The following is an 18824-nucleotide window of genomic DNA, read 5'->3' on the forward strand; positions in this document are numbered from 1 at the left end:
GTCTATGGTTGTCTCCGGAGCCCTTGTTAACATGTCCGTGTGATCATGGTGTCATGGCTGTCACTTACACTCTACACCTCCTGGGGGAGCCACTGTTACCCTTGAGAAAAGAAATGCTCACCCAGGCACTCTCCACAACGCTGGTGTTAGAGAAGGATGTAGGGTGTGCTCTGGTGGATAGCTTCAACCCAAAAGAATGGGGGGGGGGGGGGGGGGAGGAGATATGTTCAAAACAGCCACCAAAGGATGGCTGTTTGTGGTCTGAACACTACTGGTTGTGTGTGTGTGTGTGTGTGTGTGTGTGTCTACACTTCATGTAGCCTGTTCTCCCTTCCTGTGTGACCTTAAGTGTGGAAAGCGTGTGTGTGTGTGTGCGTGCGTGCGTGCGTGCGTGCGCGAAAGCGCGAAAGCATGTATGCCCTTGGATTCATATAGCTAAACTATTTCATATTGCTAAACAAGGCCATTCCCTATTCAGATAATTTATAGGGGACACATTTGTGCCTTAGTGCACTTCCTACTGGGGTTGAAGCAGAGGAGACCAATGTAATGAATCCTAGGGGCATCGACCACCTATATCTGCCTGTGACTATCCCACAAGTTGCATGACAATGAACTGGCACTTCACCCTCCTTCAGGACTTTGAAATGGAAAGGCCAACTATGACCCCCCAGCAGGTGAATTGGTTTCATGATTTTGCCTTTGTGAAGACAAGCTGGCTCAATTGAATATTCGGGGAGGTGCAGCCCCTGCAGTGCGAAAGCTGTATTGGACATTGTTTTAGCAGAGGGGGCCCCTGTTCTTTTCCCAGACATTTTAGATATGCCCCACTGATTAGCCTGACTGTCCCCTCTCAAACAGATCATCTCACTCACACAGAGGAAATAGAAATGCTGTCTCTCATCCTTGCCAAACAAAACAGATAGCCCTGTACGCCCTGCAAGAATAAATAAATAAATTGGTGGTCTCTGAATCTCTTAATATCATTCCAGCTAACCTGATTGTTTTCATGTATTTACAAACCCACACAAATCCTAAACCTAAATGAAAGTAAATCTGATGGCTTCATGTGACTCAATTCCCAAGGCTGAGTAAAAGGCTGCCCTTACCTATCTGAATGGAACTTTGACCTTGCTGACGGAGAGTAGGAACTTCCTCTATGCACTGCTTATGCATCTTTACGCAAGGCCTACATTTTAGAGTTGGGCCTCCACATCCAAAGGTGGTCACAAAACACATGCCCACCCTCACACACACACACATACACACACACACACTGAGAGAGAGAACGAGAGGCAGAACACATTTTGAGACACTAGATGGCAGTAAGTACTACACATCTCTGATTGTTCTGTCCAGTTAAAAGTAGTTAAAATAAGTACGACATTTCTCTGTGATACTGTGTAAACCGGTTTATACTAGATTGATTGGCAAAGTGTTAAACAAATTACAGATGTTGATGGATGAACATGTGTGTTAGTTATACGCTTGTCTTAGTAGCATTTCAATTCCACAATTGCTTATTTAGTTATTTGTAACAATAACTAATCTGTGCAGCATTGCTAAGGGTCTGTTTTGTGCAGACCTGTTCAGTTAACCTACACACATGAGTATGGTAATATCAATGCAAGATGTGATCTGTATGCATAACCTACAGTGCCTGGTAGACCAGTCCAACCGCTTCTATGTCATTTCAAATAAATGATTGAGGGTACGGTGAATGTACCACTGTAGATATGTCTTATCCAGTATCACCACAAGAGGGTACCAGAGGGTTTTGAATTGAGCTTCTGTCATCTCCCTCCCTGCAGGCTTAGGAAACAAATCTGAGCTATCCATCTAGAAGCCTGTTGGGTTTATCAGATTTACAACCTCCACAGAGCCACACTGGCTGGTCTGAGACCAGCATTTGTGCTATGAACTTTGTCATCCTGCCTTCCTTCGACAAATAGCAAATAAAACAACAATAATCATTGCCATCACAGTGTGTTTATTTGTCAAAGATACAATCTACAATCAAGCAATCTTCACAGAACTATGTACGACTCTGGGCTTGAACAGAAATAATCCTGTGAATGTGTTAATGTTATAAAACATGAACTCTCCTGGATCAAAAAACGTTCCTGTGATGAAGAAATTTTGTTTAATTTGGGTTTCATTCGAGGTAAACCGGTGAGCAAAGTCCCACAGCCCATGTTCATTGCAAGCACCACCCCCATTCCAGTTTGAGTTGATAGAAAACCATTAACTTATTTGGCAAAGGATAAAGATAACAAAGCAGGTTCAGCTCGGCCTTTAACCATTTCCTCATTTTGCTCTGCAAGTTCATTATGATTCCCTTCCACTTAATGTGGCATGATACTGATTGATGTGGAGACAAATACATGAGAGGTAGGGCACTAGGATCATGTCACACCTAAGGTAAAGGCCATCTTCTGTTCTCATAACTAATATGACAGCGAAAGAAATGGTGTATATATTGGAGTTAGTGCCAGAGAGCAACCATAGCTAAAGATGATGGGGTACATTTAGTGTTTGGTGAAGAGGAGTCCAATATCCTATCTCCCTGAGTGATGTGATGAATATTTAATCAGGTATAAAAGGCTAGAGCACTTGGTCCCGAGAATGACATCTGCTACACAGTGACCTCACTCACTTAAGTGTGTGTGTAAGTGTGAGAGTGTGTGTGTGTGGGGTGGGGGGGGGGGGCAAACCTTGTGTGCAAGTGTGTACATCTGCATACTCTGGTTAACTTGTAGTGGCAAACATGGCACATTAAACACACAATGACACCATCATTCTTTCTTTTTTTTTTTTATGAGACTCATTTACACATAACCATCTCAAGACACTGACAAGTCAGACAAGACACTGTCTAGATTTTTAATGGCGTTCAGTTCTCTGCTCGTTAGACAGTGATCACACAAACTGACCCACTGGGCTTCCTGTGTGCGATAGTAAATAAAGGCATAGAGTTAAGGACTTAGTCTTGCTATACAGGGTGACTGGAATTTGCTTTTAACACCAGGACAATGGTACATTTCATTCACTCAAACAGTACGTAACAGTGTTAATCCTTGACACTAAAACCTTCCTCTGCCAGTCACTTATTGTGTTTTGGGTTCAATATGTCGGCTCAATGACAGAGTGCAAAAGGCCATGACAGAATGAAAGGCAGCAGACAGTTTTCACTATGACCCTTGTCCACTATAGCTACTGCTGAGAAGGTTGTAGTTAGTATCTATGACACAAAGCAATCTAAGGCAAACTGGCAAAATGATTACAACACCAGAAATCATATTGATGTGTGTTTTTATAAAATTGTATTATTTCAACAAGATGAAAACATTGACAGTAAAAGCTCAAACTTATGTCTTGGTTATGTAAAAGACAGATTAGATGGTCATATAGTTATAATGAGGGTAGCGTGACATATTTAGCAGATCATTTAAATAAATGTGTGAAGCTTCCTCTGTGGTAAATACTGAGAAAAATTGAGTCTTGTGGGCAGTCTTGTTAAGTATTACTCAAACGTCACAACAAAATGAAGGTTTTATGAAACATCACACATTTCCTGTTTTTACTCACAGGGAAAAATATGACGTTAAAAATACAAGAAACGGGGCATGTATATGTACATTTCAGGCACACACATTTTCTGCCACGAGGGAACACAGAGGAAACAGCCTCCCATTCTGTGCTATAGTGAGCTCACATTTAGATAAGGTGGCGCTGGATTGCATCCCTGCTCCATGGTGGTAAGACTTTGAAGAAGGTGTAGTAGAGGGTGGGAAAGGAGAAAAATGATACAGTCAGGGCTGAAAGTGAACACGGGGCTGTGAAGGCCTTCTGGGGTAAAACCTGCCCAGTGTGAGATAGAGCTGAAACCGCACATGTCCACATCCAAGCATCAGCATGTCATATCTCCAGTTCAGTAAGAACAGGCCACACCCATTTCAGCAGTCTACTGTGACATTTTATTTTTGTTATTCTAACTGCATTGGTACCCTATTAACATTTGCACTGTCAAATATCCCGGTAAATCGTGATTTTAGATACAAGATTATTCTGAGTCTGGGAAGGACAGGTTCATTTCTTTAATACTACACATATGATTACATATTATCACACCTGACAGCTGGGAAACATTTATACTTGACATTTATATACTGAATATACTTTACATTTAATTAGGCTGTCTCTTGCAATTACATTCTTTCACTTTTATTGTTTTGGCCTTAGTAACTCTCATAAGATTTTCAAGCAAAGGATGACACTTTCCAAGCCTATTTAGACCAAGGGGAAATAATGCGCATTCCAGTAATGATACACATGTCATATTTTAGTTACAGATACGAACCGATGATTCCTTCCCAGCAAATCAAGCTGCTATGGTTTTAAAAGTGATGTTCCACATCCTACGCCTGACAGCAATACACATGGTACAGTGGAAACTTGTGATAATTGCATATCACAAGCTATAACCGTAAGGTCTTACCTTGAATGTGACAACAAGGAAGTGAAAAGAGATGCTTCAAGTGCTTCAATATGCAGCTTGAATGGGACTGGCTGTGTGTTTTGAAAGTGTTAGATACGTCTCTGGCTTTTGACCTCAGCTCAGTGACTGCTGTGGTTTTATATGATGAGCTGGCATGCTGGTTTTCCCCCTTGACTAAAAACAGTGAACTTCAGCGCCATCTAGATACACCACTTGAGGTATTTCCCTCCATTTCAGAATGAGATGCATATACTTCTGCATTACAAATAGGATTTAGAATGTCAGCCCTTAAAGGCTGACAAAATAAAGTTTTAAAAACTCATCCAGTGACTTACTGATATGAAAAAAAAAAAAAAAACAGTGATAGGTTTAGCATAGTCTCACAACAATGTGACTACTAAGCCTGAAAAACTAATGTTTTCACCTTACATTGTGTCATAGAATGGCTTTTAAAGGATAACTTCCTACTACAAAACATTCTATTTCCCCACATCAAAATTCAAGGTATGCTATAACAGTTACTATTGTAGCAGTTTTACGGACATAACGCAACAAGGTGAGTTAGTTGTTTTTAACATTTGAAAAGCAAACATTGAATTTGAATTATTGCCAAAATAGCTTTGTTGAACTCACATCAAGATACTGAACAGGCAGAAAGGTTGCTATGAGCTATCCTCTCTGCTCTTTACCTTTCTTACCCCAAGGGTTTTTGACAAAACACGCATCCACATTTCCACCCCTGCACACCTGACATGACCCGTGTGGGTAATAAATCTATAAGTCTAGGTGACAGTAGCAGTTCTGGCTTCTGAGGTAAACAGTGATGTATAATACACATTCAAAAAAACATATCCCTTCCTCTCATCACCAAGGGCCATATGGGTACTATACAAGGCGAATGCAATGACTGGAGGAATTGTGATTCACTGTCAGATAAATCTCCATATTTTCACAAGCCATAACAAGTGCAAAACCTGGGCAAATTTGGCTCATATTATATGAATGCGATTTATTTTCTTACCAAACAGGGGGAGGAGGGAGGGTGCAGCTGCTCCGATTAGCTTCATGTAACTCTCCACAATGCTTTGCTATGTGAAAAATACCATACTCAATCCCTATAACTCTCTTCAGATAGGTAAAACAACAACAACAACAATAACAACTATAGTTCAGAGATTAATGTGAGGCGTGTTATTAGTCAATTCCATAGGCCAAGTGCTCAGTGCCATTGGTTGCAATTTCTCACAAACAAGCCTTCATCTTCCCACGGGGGTTTCCCCACACACACACACACTGCGTATTAGATGCCATGTGACAGACTAAACGTATGCAGTTATGCTATATGATTTCACTGAAAATGACCGTCTGTAAAGATATTACATTTCCTTGAATGATCCAATTATATTGCAAAAGTTGTATAAAGATCATTTAAAGACACTTTTTAAAGGGAAAGCTATTTTTACAGGGAAGATTTTAAAAGAGAAACAGTATCAGATTTCTATACGGCGTCAATGAAGATAATGGATCCCTCATGCATAGATACTGTCATGGATGTTTGAAAGAGTAGACAGGGACAAAATGCTGAATGTTATGTCCACACAGGAGTTGGCTGTTATTCAATTCAAGGTCTTCTGTTTGGCACATAGCAGTAACAACCTTCCTCCTGCAATATTTACTCTCTCTCTCTCTCTCTCTCTCTCTCTCTCTCTCTTTCTCTCGCAGAGTTTTTGGTCTGTCTTCTGTGTAAGATAATGACTTTTATTATGAAAATGTATCCTCACAGACCCCTGGGCTTACCAGCTATTTAAAAGGAAGTTGCCAACTGGTAGCCCACCATCCAAAACTCGTGGTTCTGCTTCCTCTTCATGAGCTAGAAAACAAGCATATGTGTACCCATGCTGACTCTCTGCATTTGAGATTTGACATAAACCTAATAATCATGCACGTCCTGTTACATCTGAATGATTTGACATAAACCTAATAATCATGCACGTCCTGTTACATCTGAATGATTTGACATAAACCTAATAATCATGCACGTCCTGTTACATCTGAATGATTTGACATAAACCTAATAATCATGCACGTCCTGTTACATCTGAATGATTTGACATAAACCTAATAATCATGCACGTCCTGTTACATCTGAATGATTTGACATAAACCTAATAATCATGCACGTCCTGTTACATCTGAATGATTTGACATGAACCTAATAATCATGCACGTCCTGTTACATCTGAATGATTTGACATGAACCTAATAATCATGCACGTCCTGTTACATCTGAATGTATGGCTAAAACATTCAAACCACTGACCAAGGACACTCTATTTAACCCATTGGTTAAAATGAAGGTTCAGTTTAGAAAGGATCAGATTAAAGCATGAGCAACTCATTTTTGGTATCATGTTAAACTATGCAGTTCTGTGATTCAGGTCAGAACACACTGCACAAAGGTAAGTAAAGCGCTCACAGCACGACATCACCAACAATATGGCAGAGAGGTTAGCCAGTTAGCATGTTAAAACTTGGCTTTTGATGGTGTTTGCAAAGTTTCTGCATGCTTTTAGATAAGTAGTTTTAGACCAAAACACCATAATGCTTCTTTAAATCAGAACTATATGATATCAGTTATATTAATTCAACAGGACACGCATGTGTCACACACACACACACACACACACCCCCCAACATGGTATGAGACAGCACCAGTCTGTATGAGAACATGCACAGATGCTCTTATATTTATGAGAGTCTGGATGAAAATGCTCCCCATGTCTGGGTCAGCGAGCATACAGCATGGGCTATTAACACTTCACCTATCTCTGGATGATATCCAGGGAGCTAGGCAGTCTCCAGCAGGGCAACATCGCTGAGTCTTCAACTCCATCAGAGTGACAAGTTCTCACATGCGTGGACGTTCATTGCCTACTCATGAGGAAGTGTTCTGTGTGTTGTTGCATTTCCGGCACGAGTCAAATTGCCTGGGGCAATGCACGGGGAAGGCAGAGAATCTGGAGCACTGGCCATTTTCACACTAGTTCATAATTAGAAATGTGATGGACATGTATTGTTTCAAAATGTGATTTACTATAAAGTCAGTGATCCACTTTTCATACAGTATGTGTGTATATATATATATATATATATATATATATATATATATATATGCGCTCTCAGAGAAGAAAGGTTAAAATATCCTGCCATGTTCTTGGTCAATCTCAAGACATAATGTGAGTTTTAAAAAAGGAAGGTTAGATAGCTGCTCTCTTTGCCACCATCTTTTGTCAGCTCGAGGCCTACACTATAAAGTGTGTGTGTGTATTTATACCTGAAAGTGAGACAGAGCGAGAAGCTATTATTCAGTGGGCATCAGGCTTAATCCTGATCTCAACTCAAAAGTAATAAAGATTCGTTTTTACATACTAATTTGAATATTAGGTCTGCAGGTTTGCTGTTCACATACTTGACCTACAACAGGAAGAAACATCTATGCCTCTGCTGTAAATATAGTTTTACTTTCTGTTCCGGTAATTTGAGGAACTAGTTGAGTAGGTGTTAGGTGGGCCTGCCTACGGTATAACGCTAATTTAAAAACATTTCTCGTAACCCTTTTATTGGCTTAATATTAGGAGCAAAACACGGACACTGACCTCAAATCAAAACCTCCACTCGGCAAACATGTAGCGTCAAAGCCGTGCACTGATCCACTTTCCAGGCTTTACTAGCTACTATATAGCCCCTTTTGGTTGACGTGTATTCTACCCAATAGCAGTCCGCAAAGCGTCAAATCTCTGTTTACTCGATTTTCCCACCAATCAAAGGTGTTAGATGCAAACATACCGTCACCGAAGTAAAATTTGAATGTAGGTTATGATTAACAGTTCTTCTCCCCTCCCCCTTGGTCTGAACCGGTTGCATCAAGTGCTTTGTCTGCGCCATATGCATTGCTAGGACAATTATTAATTAGATCTGCGTAAGCTGAATTTCGTCCTGCATGCTAATCATCGTCTAGTAATCGCTACTACGTTACGCGTTTTAAACGGTCGAAGACGATATGTGCCTAAATTATTTGTTATTTTAACTGGGTTGAAAGAAAGATTTTCTCCCCTTTCTTGATTTAGGCTTACTGTGTAAATACTGAACAGACCGGTTATGAGAAACAAACCTTTATTAAGGATATGGGTGTAAATACGAGATTGAAGACTTCCGTGCGCGCGTAGGCTGTATTTTACGCATCTAGAAGAGTTTGATTACAAATTCACGGAAAGGGGCGGGGCAGTAGTCTAGTGTAGAGTATGTGGAAAAAATACCCGCCTTCCGAGCAGCCTACCGAGTGTATTCATACATAGTCTACGCTATTTCCGTTGTAAATACCCTAGTTAATGACTTCGGAATTGACCTCAAATCATAATCACTGCAAAGGCGAACATATTCTGTATTACAAGATTAGTTGAAGTAGGCTACCCTTTCTGAGACATCATCGTTTGACACAAGTGAACGTGTTATTGGTTGCTGCTTCAGTTCAGTCAAAACTGAAACATCGATGGTTTTTAACATTTTAGTCTAAATGGTGTCACGAATGTCAAGGGGAAATGGTAGATATTGGTGAAGTACAAATTTGCTTTGAACTCTTGCGCTGTCTTTGGCAACGGTCAAACGCAGAGGAGATTGTTGAGAGGTGTGTCATCTCGGTTTGGAAACACTATCCATTGTTCCACTTCAACGCGTACGAAACACACCTATTTGGGATTTCTGACCAACCATGTAGACCTTGCTGCCTTTTCACCCCGCCCACTAGTCTATATTAAAGCCTCCTCTATCGCATGCCGAAAGCACGGCCACATTAACAGTGATCTACAGCGGGTTGGTTGTGGATTATACTTTTGTTTTCTGTGTCCTGTATTATACTGAAATTTAGCATAAGCCATGGCAGACACAAAGTCTAAAGTAGATTCTGCAACTGAAATCTCCGCAAAGGTAAGGCTTCCAACATAATGTACTATACCTATAATAGAGGAATTTTCACGGGTTCCGTAAACCAGATTTTTTTGTGTTCAAGCCTTATTCTGTAATTATAAATTGAAACTGTAAAGGATACCTGTGAATGTTCAAGTTTCATTCGGCCTGAACATAGTGAGAATGCTGTTTGCGCGAAAGTGATTCAACGTTCTACTGATCAATTCACTGTAACTATCTTGCTTCTGACAAATACAACCCATTCGCCTTGCTTTCATTGTCCGTAGTGTAACAGTCTGCGCGGGTTCTTTGTTTATACAAGCGTGTCGGGTGTTCTTAAACACCAACACTGCAGATTTCGATCTTACCACATTTACTTATTGTGTGATGTTTAGTTGATTTAGGCCTACTCCTGATTGCCCCGAATATGAATTATAATGGCGTTATAATGAGACCGTGTGCATAGATGTTCTTTGTCACAGTTTCCAGCATCAAGACTAGTATAGCGGTTGTAATTTCGGCATTGTTTTTGGATGGTCGGTCACATGTCTATACACTGTCAGAAATATTGCATTATTTGGAATGAATACGACTGTTTACTGAGAAGCTGCGTTGCGCGGAAGATGAACAACTTTTGCCGGTTTTCCCCGGCCGTGACTGAAGCCTACAGCCTTGACATGATTGATGCGCTCTCATCCCCTTTTCACTCCACGTTCGTTTTGACATTTAGTGTAGACATTTAGTGTTCGATGTCGTTTTCTGTAAGTGGTACTGAACACTGTTTTATTTGGAACATTAACATCACATTAGTTTGCGCCTTAGCCTCGGTACGAGGACATTTCATTGCTTCGGAGCGCTATTCGTATGGCTACACGAATCGAATGCCTCACAATTACAGAATGAATCGGAACTGTAGCCTGAAGGCTCAACTGGGGTACATACCTTTCTGAAGTGATGAGTGTTTTTATGAGATTTAAATATTTTCATGGAAAGCAGGTTTTTAGACTACATGTTCAAAGGCTTAGACTTTTAGTGCTGCAGATTTATTTGAGCCTACCCAATTTAAAGAACTGTGTACTGCGACTAAAATTGCGAATGGAGTTGATCGTAAAGGTGACATGTTTGCGTTATTTGGTATGCATTTAAAACCGTTAATCATCACAAAGCTGAACGCGTAAAACAACCGAGTCGCGGGTGCTATTTTCGGTAATAGTACCTCTTGTCTCAGCGGGTGGGCTATATCAAAAATGACCTTATCAACTAAACATTAACCCTTGAGTAACCCACGGCTTGAAGCGAAGTGCTACCTCGTAGCAATAGACTGATGATGGGTAAACCGATACATTTGTAAATGAACACAAGAAACCGCGACGTACCTTCCTTACCAAAACCACCATTTAAATGGCGATGCAAATAATGTTTTCACTCAAGTTAAGTCTACTTATGTAGGAACCACCGTGTTGGCTAATTCAAGGAGACGGTACCACGCGAGGAAGCTTATAAACGGCTTAAAGGCTGAAGATTAGACTATAGGCTATAAAAGAATTGATTTAAACCATTTGCTGCGTATGTGAATACACAACACTGGTTTGAAGACGCGTTAGTAGGCACCCTTAAAAAAAATACGTTTAGGCTATGCTTCGATTATTAAATACTTGAAATGTTTTGGGAGTCTCCTCGAGCGACCTAAATAACATTTAGCCTACATATAAACGAATCCGTTTATTTAGGACGTAAGTTTCTGCGGCCACGCTTTGGTCCCATTGTCTCGAAGCTCGTTCTCAATTCACCTCTTGCTGGTTCTGCATCAGTGTGCCCCGTTGAGGTATTTAAATAAATTATTTGGGTACTCTGGGAGTTGCAGTGTTTTCCCCGGGCGTGTCTTCGTAGAAGTATATAGTGCTCACACAACTCGCTGAACTACAATACCCATGGTATCTCAACATCAGTGTATCAGATTACAAAGCATTAACATCGGTTGAAGTAGGCGGGAATCGGAATTGAAGCATTGAGTGGCACCAGGCAGTAAGTCTTTCTAACCAATGACGAGAGTCCCTGATGTGTGAGATTCCTCCCCCGCCCTCCTCGTGTGGAGGGGGCGTGTTACCAACGTCACAAATTAGGTCTAAATCGAGCATAATTGTAACGTATTATCCCTTCCCTTAACTTGTAATGATACACAAAGAAATGGTTTGCTTCCACTTTCTTGTGCAGTGTCAGCTTACTTGGGTTACTCAAGACCAATGTGGAATTTGTGTTTTGTCACAGGATCTGAAAGAGAAGAAGCTCGTGGAAGAGAAGGAGAATGGAAAGGATGCCGCCACCAATGGCAAGGTAGGTCCTTTGGATGCGTGCAGCATGCTGAACTTGTAGACTTCATTTCTTTTCATTTTAAATGATGCATGCAAACAGTCCCAGTAGTAAGGATGTTTTTCCCTAAAAGGAGAACGAGGAGAATGGTGAACCAGAAGTAGATGACGAAGATGATGAGGAAGTGGATGAAGAGGACGAGGATGAAGATGGGGAAGGTATGTGCGAAAACAAATTTGTGTGCAATATTTAGTTTTGGTAAATGCGTATTATGCTGGCTGTAAAGATACAATACAGAAATGTCAATGGCAAGCAAGAGAATGACCAGAATTGCCATAAAGTCTCAAAAGGATTCCATCTGGAGGACTGCCTAGAACAGTATCCTAATATGTCTTTAAAACTTTGTATCCTTTTCCCAATAGGAGATGAGGAAGATGATGAGGAAGACGACGATGATCTTGGTGGTGGCACAAAACGGGCAGCTGAGGATGATGACGAAGATGATGATGAGGTAGGAGGCATTCATTGAACATAACCTTATGAAGCAAGATATTTAAATGGTATATGGCCCTATCTCATTGTTTGACTTTAATACTATATATATTTGTCACTTTCCCTCATTAGGATGACGTAGACCCCAAGAAGCAGAAAACTGACGACGACGACTAAAGCTCTCCTCCGTCCCGCTAAACTGTTCGAAGCCTCCTCTTCAGTTCCACAGTTGGGCTTGAGGACAGAACTCAGAAAAGACATAAAACATTCAAATGAAAACATGGTCATCATCAAGCAAGTTCACCATCCGTGCTCAACCAACCCGACTGCAAAATTTTTCTCCAGGGAGAACCATGACAGATTCCAACAAGTGTCTCAACATACTCAACGGCAAACATAAAACCGAAATTTGTTTGTATTTTTATTTACATTTTATATTTTTGTACATATTGTTATGAGGTCAGCCACTTTATCATGATCTCCGTGACCAAATCGGTGCTTCTGTATGAAATATAACTTGTTTGACCATGTCTCAGTTTCAGCATAACAGAACATGTACAAATCAGCAATGAATTCAGAGCATTCCAGGAAATTTTATGTATGAACCTTTTTTTGTTGTACCATAACTAGTTGCACCATAACTAGTTTGTTTGTTTGTTTGTATGAGAGGGGTTGGGCCAAAGAAAAGGAGTTACTTTTCTTGTTTTGTGTTCTTTTTTTTGTCGGCAGTTTTTGTTTAAACTGGTCCTTTTTAATGTATGTGTGAAGTTTGTTGTTCAACAATAAACCTTTTATTTTGTGAGTTGTACAAGATGTTTACCTTTTTTCATCTTTACAGGGGGAAAGGGTCTTGCTGCAGGTGTTTGTATTTGTCAGCGCTTTAAATTTAAAGTTGATGGTACTGTCTGGAAGGCACAGAGCGGAGAAGGCCGCTAACGACAAACTGGAAAGGAGTTGGACTTAGAGTAGTCTTGGAGGCATGGTGCTAATTCTTACAACTTCCTTTTAGAATTTCTCTCTGGCTACAGTTCTTCACACATGAATACCATGTTTAAATTCCATTTTTAGATTTTGATCTGATGGAGGGAATTACTCTACTCTCTTAGTGCATATAGGTATTCTATCGCCCCCCCCCCCCTCACATAACTCCACTCCATGTAGAACTCCTAAGATGCATAGAACAATGTACATGGTGCAACAACATGTGCATACCATCTCTATAAATTATTAAATAAACTATGAATGTATAATATTTTTTACAATATATCATAGTACTGCAATAACTTGTCAGATACTTTTCCAGAGTGGTCATACACCTTCTTGTACAAGCTAAATATAGATAAATATGGAAGATATAGTTGAGTGGGCCTGATGGTGAAGAGATAAATGCGTTGTACTTTTTTTTACAGATATTTGTCACATACTTCTGCTAATGTTGCACTGGCACATTTGATCACGACATCATCACTATACATTTTTATCAGCTCCCATTTTCTTGAATCTGGGTTTGGTTGCTATGGTTCCCCAGTAAAATGATAATGCGTCAGGTAATGAAACAGACCAAAAGGGTTCTTCCTGGAACTTTAAACGGCACACAAACACACGGTGCTAGATGAGATGGCAACCTGCATCCAGATGCAATCTAAGGCGTTGCCTGCTGTTTTGTGCAGCTGCAGGCCACACAGTCTGGCACCTCCTGCTCCCATAATCTCCTCAGAAGGTGAGGTACATGTGTTACTTGTGTTTCTGTGAATACCAATTAGATAAGCTGAACAATTATTGTATCAGCAGTTAAATAAATATTTTGAAATGTGTAGTCTGAATCAATGGAATTGGACTAACTGAATTAGCTACGCAAACCCTGTGTTTACATAAAGTGCACGTAAAATGTAAACACTTGGTTTTCCATGAATTGTTTAACACTTGCTACCATGTAGATGTATGGGTATGTAGTACAACAAAAAATCAAGTGTTCAATCAAGCTCCACTTGAGGCTGTGCTTCTAACAGACTAGTTATTGCTGATGCCTAATCTCTGGTGTCCTCTATGTAAAAACGAGCAGAGATACATCTGTGATGTTTGCATAGCAATAGTGAGGAGTGGTGACTGGGCGGTGTGCGCTGTGCACTGGAGGGTTGTTGACCTGGCATGCAGCAGTGGAAGCGGAAGCTTATTGGATATCTCCCCGTCAGAGTTTGGGGCTTAGCTGTCTGGGTCAAGTTTAAACTGGTCCGCTGTGGAGGCAGAGGCAGAGGCAGAGGCAGAGGGCAGAGGCAGAGGCAGAGGCAGAGGCAGAGGCAGAGGCAGAGGCAGAGGCAGAGGGCAGAGCCTCAGGCTCTCATCATCACTCCTCCCCAAACTCAGCGGAGCCCCCCAATGCTTTGCTCTGATAAGTCATTATGAGTCATTTTCTTATTGGTTCACTGTAGGTGGAAGGTAGTGAAAGGGGACAGGTATTACAAGGCGTTTGAAACCTGTTTAGATATGAAACAATAAAAGATGACAGGAAGTCAGACATGTGGCTTCGTTGGTTCTTGAAGCACAACAGGCCCACTTGATTTAGCCACAGTCAAAACTGTTGTGATGATCGAGAAAATCCACTGACCTGTTTTACCTGACACACTCAGAGACTATGAGAGTGTGCATAGTCGTTTTCAGACAACTAATGGCATCAGAGTTCTCTACTTTAGTTTTCTTCATCCTTTATTTTGCTCAGCCGGAAGCACAGTTGCCCGTTTCATGTGCACATTTGACAGAGAACCGTAGGTGCAGTCTGCCATGATGTGTGTGGTGTGAATGATCACTGTGAAACCACGTGTGACTCTCAGAGAGATAAGAGGATAAGAAATTCACTTTCAGAGATCAGATATGTCCAAAAACACAAACAGTACAATGCAGTTTAGTATAGTAGTATCAAATAATAAATGCAGATTACCACAATTTGATTGTGTAATTCCAGTTTATATATTTTATACATAAGTTAGTAGCCAAAAATAGCATGGCTCTGTCCGAAATACTATTCATTTAAACCGAAAAATAAATCATTATACATGATGGACACATATAAATCAGGTTAAAATACAAGCAGACACAAGCAATTGAGCTTTCAGTTCTTACCAGTAGAGAAGGGTATTGAGTAGACTGAGTTATGAAACATATACTGGAAGTTGAATGGCTCCGTCTGTGTAAATGTGACCAAGTGACATGTTCGTGGGAGTGCGAAACCGTGTAGCGGACCTCTGCGTTGACTTCAGAGGCACTGACAACAAGCCTTCTGCTCTGATGGTTTCCCTCCACCCGTTTGTAATAAGGCCTTGTCTGCCTCTCAGTGGTGAATGGTGATATTGCATGTAGCCTCATGGCCAATTCAAAATTCAGTTTTATGTGATATAATTTAATATCCCTCACACAATTCACGTAAAAGTACTTATATTTACTCAGTATTTCATTTGAGTAAATGGCTTAGACTCTCTGTTTGATTATTATCAATACTTTTCAAATTCACTCTCCCATTTTAAAAATCTTTAAAATCTCTCAGTCAATTGTGTTACGTCAATGAATATAATAATTACACATGAAATGTGGCCTTTTTAAAATTATTGCTTTAAAAGCTATTTTCAAATGCAGGTGGCCATCTCCCTACTGAAAACAAAGACACAAGCCGTTCTATCACACACAAAAAAGGCCTCAAGAAAGAGTTGGTGGGGGCAGGGGTACTGGGGGGGGTAGGACCTGCTGTTTTACCACCCCCCCCCCCCCCCCGCACCATTATTATGCACCCCCCCGTCCTCATTTACTGACAACACCCCACAACTTAACCCCCTCTCCCCCGGCCTCATTGTTACTCAAGACTCCACTGAGCCCACAGTGAACCACATAGCTAGGCCTCACCTAGCAACAGCTGCTGTTCAGGGACATGGTGTGTTGGTTGCATCATGTGTAGTCCCTATAGGGGAACTCCTGTGAGTAGCTCTTAGGTTCTCACATAATTGCTGCTTTCATCCGAAACGGAAATAGCAATGAAAGGTAGTATGGTCCAACCTTGGAAGCTTTTAAGGTTCTATAATACAAAGGGGTATAGGGGAAAAGGGTGAAATCATAATCACATCTTATTGTTTTTAAAACTTCAGATCATGAATAAGAAATTAATAAATCATATATATACATATATATAAACACACAACACACACACACACACACACACACACACACACACACACACACACACACACACACACATATATATATATATACATTCTTCTGTTGTGTTGCTTTTGTAGAGTCTCTAAAGCTGCTGAAGTTAACTTGAGTCTCCTATCTGAAAATCTGTCATCTGTCAAAATACTTTTTTTCAACATAGAGTCTCTTCCTCCTGCACCTGGTTGAACAGCTGTGAGCAAATAAATAACGGCAGCAACGGCAAAAAACTTAAATAAGAAGCTGCTGAACTTTGATTGCTCTTTGAATACTGTTTTAAATGCATTCACAGTGATAGTCCACCTGGATTTTGGGGGGATTGGGGAAGAAGTATCAAATACACCCCAAAAATGAGTGTGTGTGTGTGTTTGTGTATCTATGTTACCTTACACCTTTACAAAGTTAAGTCCTAATGAGTCATATGTTTAAAGTGTGTAAATGTCTAAAATGGCTAAAGTGTAAAACGTATATTTTCCCTTAATTTGTATAGTACAGTCAGATCACCACTAGGGGGCAGAGTTGCTCAGTACTTCACCTCATGTTGTTTATTTTTCTTCACTTTTGTGCTGTGCAATGCCCTGCCTCATTGAAGGACAGTATTGAATCAGTCAAAACCAACAGGTGTCAGCATAGGACAAACACACTTTTTATAAAGTCAGTTACAGAACGGAAAAATCATTCCTATGTTTTAAGAGGTTACAGAAAAAAGGTTTTTATTTTGAATCAGCTGTCACATTTAGAGAATAGAGGGTCAACCTAAGCCTCTGCTGAGGTACCTTGATTGCTGCATTTTGTAAAATTGTGGTCCTTCAAATAATCTGCTTGATGCTTTAGACTTGGGTTGGTTAGACACCAGCCAAAAACCAAAAAGTGCACGCATGTGAAGTAGCAGTATTCCAAAAACCAACACTGCCTTACTTGGGCACTTACATTTTTTTTTACAATGAGGCCAATTATTTCTGAAAACTGTTGAATATCAGGATAAACCAGTCTTTCAATCACTTGCTAACGGCACACAGCTTAAACTAGCTATGCTCTCTGAACTACCCATCTTGGCCACATAGTTAGAACTAGCCTGGCAGGTGTGGGGTTTTTATGCCTGTGCATGCGGCTTCTCCTGCGCTGATCCTCCTCTCAGCTCCAGTGGTTAATCAGCTTACACAGGGCTGCCTTGGGCCTTGGGCTCGGGCTCCAGTCTCTTCCCTGATGACCAGCTCCTCCTGAGAGGCTTTGTCATGTCACACAGCACCTCACCCAGAGATGAAAGAGCAGAACAGATGCCTCCCCTTTTGTTTTGTGTCTCTTTTGATGCACAAAGGCTGTCTGTCTGCGGTGGAACTCCAGGTTCAGATGTGCCCCTGGCTGGTGGATATACATATATGAGCCTATCAAGGTGAGGATGAAGGAACACACACACACACACACACACACACACACACACACACACACACACACACACACACACAAGGCTGTTTGGCCCTGCCCTGGTAGGCCCTGCCTAGGGGATGGTCCCTAAGTCCTTTTCAGCTTCATCTGAAGGTGTGTGGTTTACAGTGGCTACTGTCACAAAGACTCTCCAGAAGAGGAAGTGTAGCTCGGATTCTGACCTGCAGCCTCTCCTGCTTCCTCTCTGCGGAGTTGACACAGCAGTCGCTTTGCATCATACATTTACTCGGACACCGAGAGGTTCTGCGCGAGAGTCGTAAAAAGAGGAACAGAAAAAACAAAATTGTGCTCAGCCAAATTCCTCTGGCCGAGAGAGAATGTTTGATCACACTGGTCTCATGCAGAACACAAGGCTTTTGCGCCGTGTGATTTATTTTTAGAGAGATTCCAGCATGTGGCCAACAGATGTCTCTTATCTCCTTTGCAAAGAAAAAAAAATCCTCTGAAATTCTGCCTTTGTTGTAGATTCAGATGCTTCCCATTTAGTTCAGTTACTTTTATTAACAACAGGCAAATAGCCTGATCTGCACCCATTAGATAGATTAATGTAATGTTTTGAAACTCGGCCCCCTGTGCATGTATTATGCCACACATTCTGTGAGTGAGAGCATTAAATATTGAAATACGAGTCACTGTCTGGCAGCTTGTCTGTGGAATGCATACAAACCAAGCCTTGTTGTCTGTGAGAGACTCGCCCCCAGTTGTCAGCGTCAGTGTGCCAGAGGTGACCCAGCGAGCAGTGGACTCCAGTCCAGACTTGGCTGCTCCTGTGTGAGGGCTCGGGGAGTGCCCTGGTGACAGACTCTGCATGTTCGGGCTGGCTGTCAACCTCCAGCCAGCACCCTGTCTGCATGATGGAGAGGCTCTGTTGTTATTTGTGTGTGTGTGTGTGTGTGGCTTCAGTGGGCACTAAGGCATG

General features: G+C 41.1%; 1 protein-coding gene across 2 annotated transcripts; it reads left to right on the forward strand.

Moving 5' to 3' along the window:
- The first annotated feature begins 9309 nt into the window (after nucleotides 1–9309).
- On the forward strand, nucleotides 9310–13070 carry ptmab (prothymosin alpha b). Of its 2 annotated transcripts, none has more exons than XM_031559546.2 (5): nucleotides 9310–9481; nucleotides 11729–11794; nucleotides 11907–11988; nucleotides 12193–12281; nucleotides 12395–13070. In XM_031559546.2, exons 1-5 carry the CDS (start codon nucleotides 9431–9433, stop codon nucleotides 12437–12439), a joined length of 333 nt encoding a protein of 110 aa, XP_031415406.1. In that variant the 5' UTR covers nucleotides 9310–9430; the 3' UTR covers nucleotides 12440–13070. The 2 variants fall into 2 exon arrangements, with proteins under 2 accessions (XP_031415406.1, XP_012681853.2); XM_012826399.3 differs by having other exon boundaries at nucleotides 9312–9481; nucleotides 11904–11988.
- The last annotated feature ends 5754 nt before the right edge of the window (nucleotides 13071–18824 follow it).

This window comes from Clupea harengus, chromosome 22, assembly GCF_900700415.2.
Source record: "Clupea harengus chromosome 22, Ch_v2.0.2, whole genome shotgun sequence".
Taxonomy (NCBI): domain Eukaryota; kingdom Metazoa; phylum Chordata; class Actinopteri; order Clupeiformes; family Clupeidae; genus Clupea; species Clupea harengus.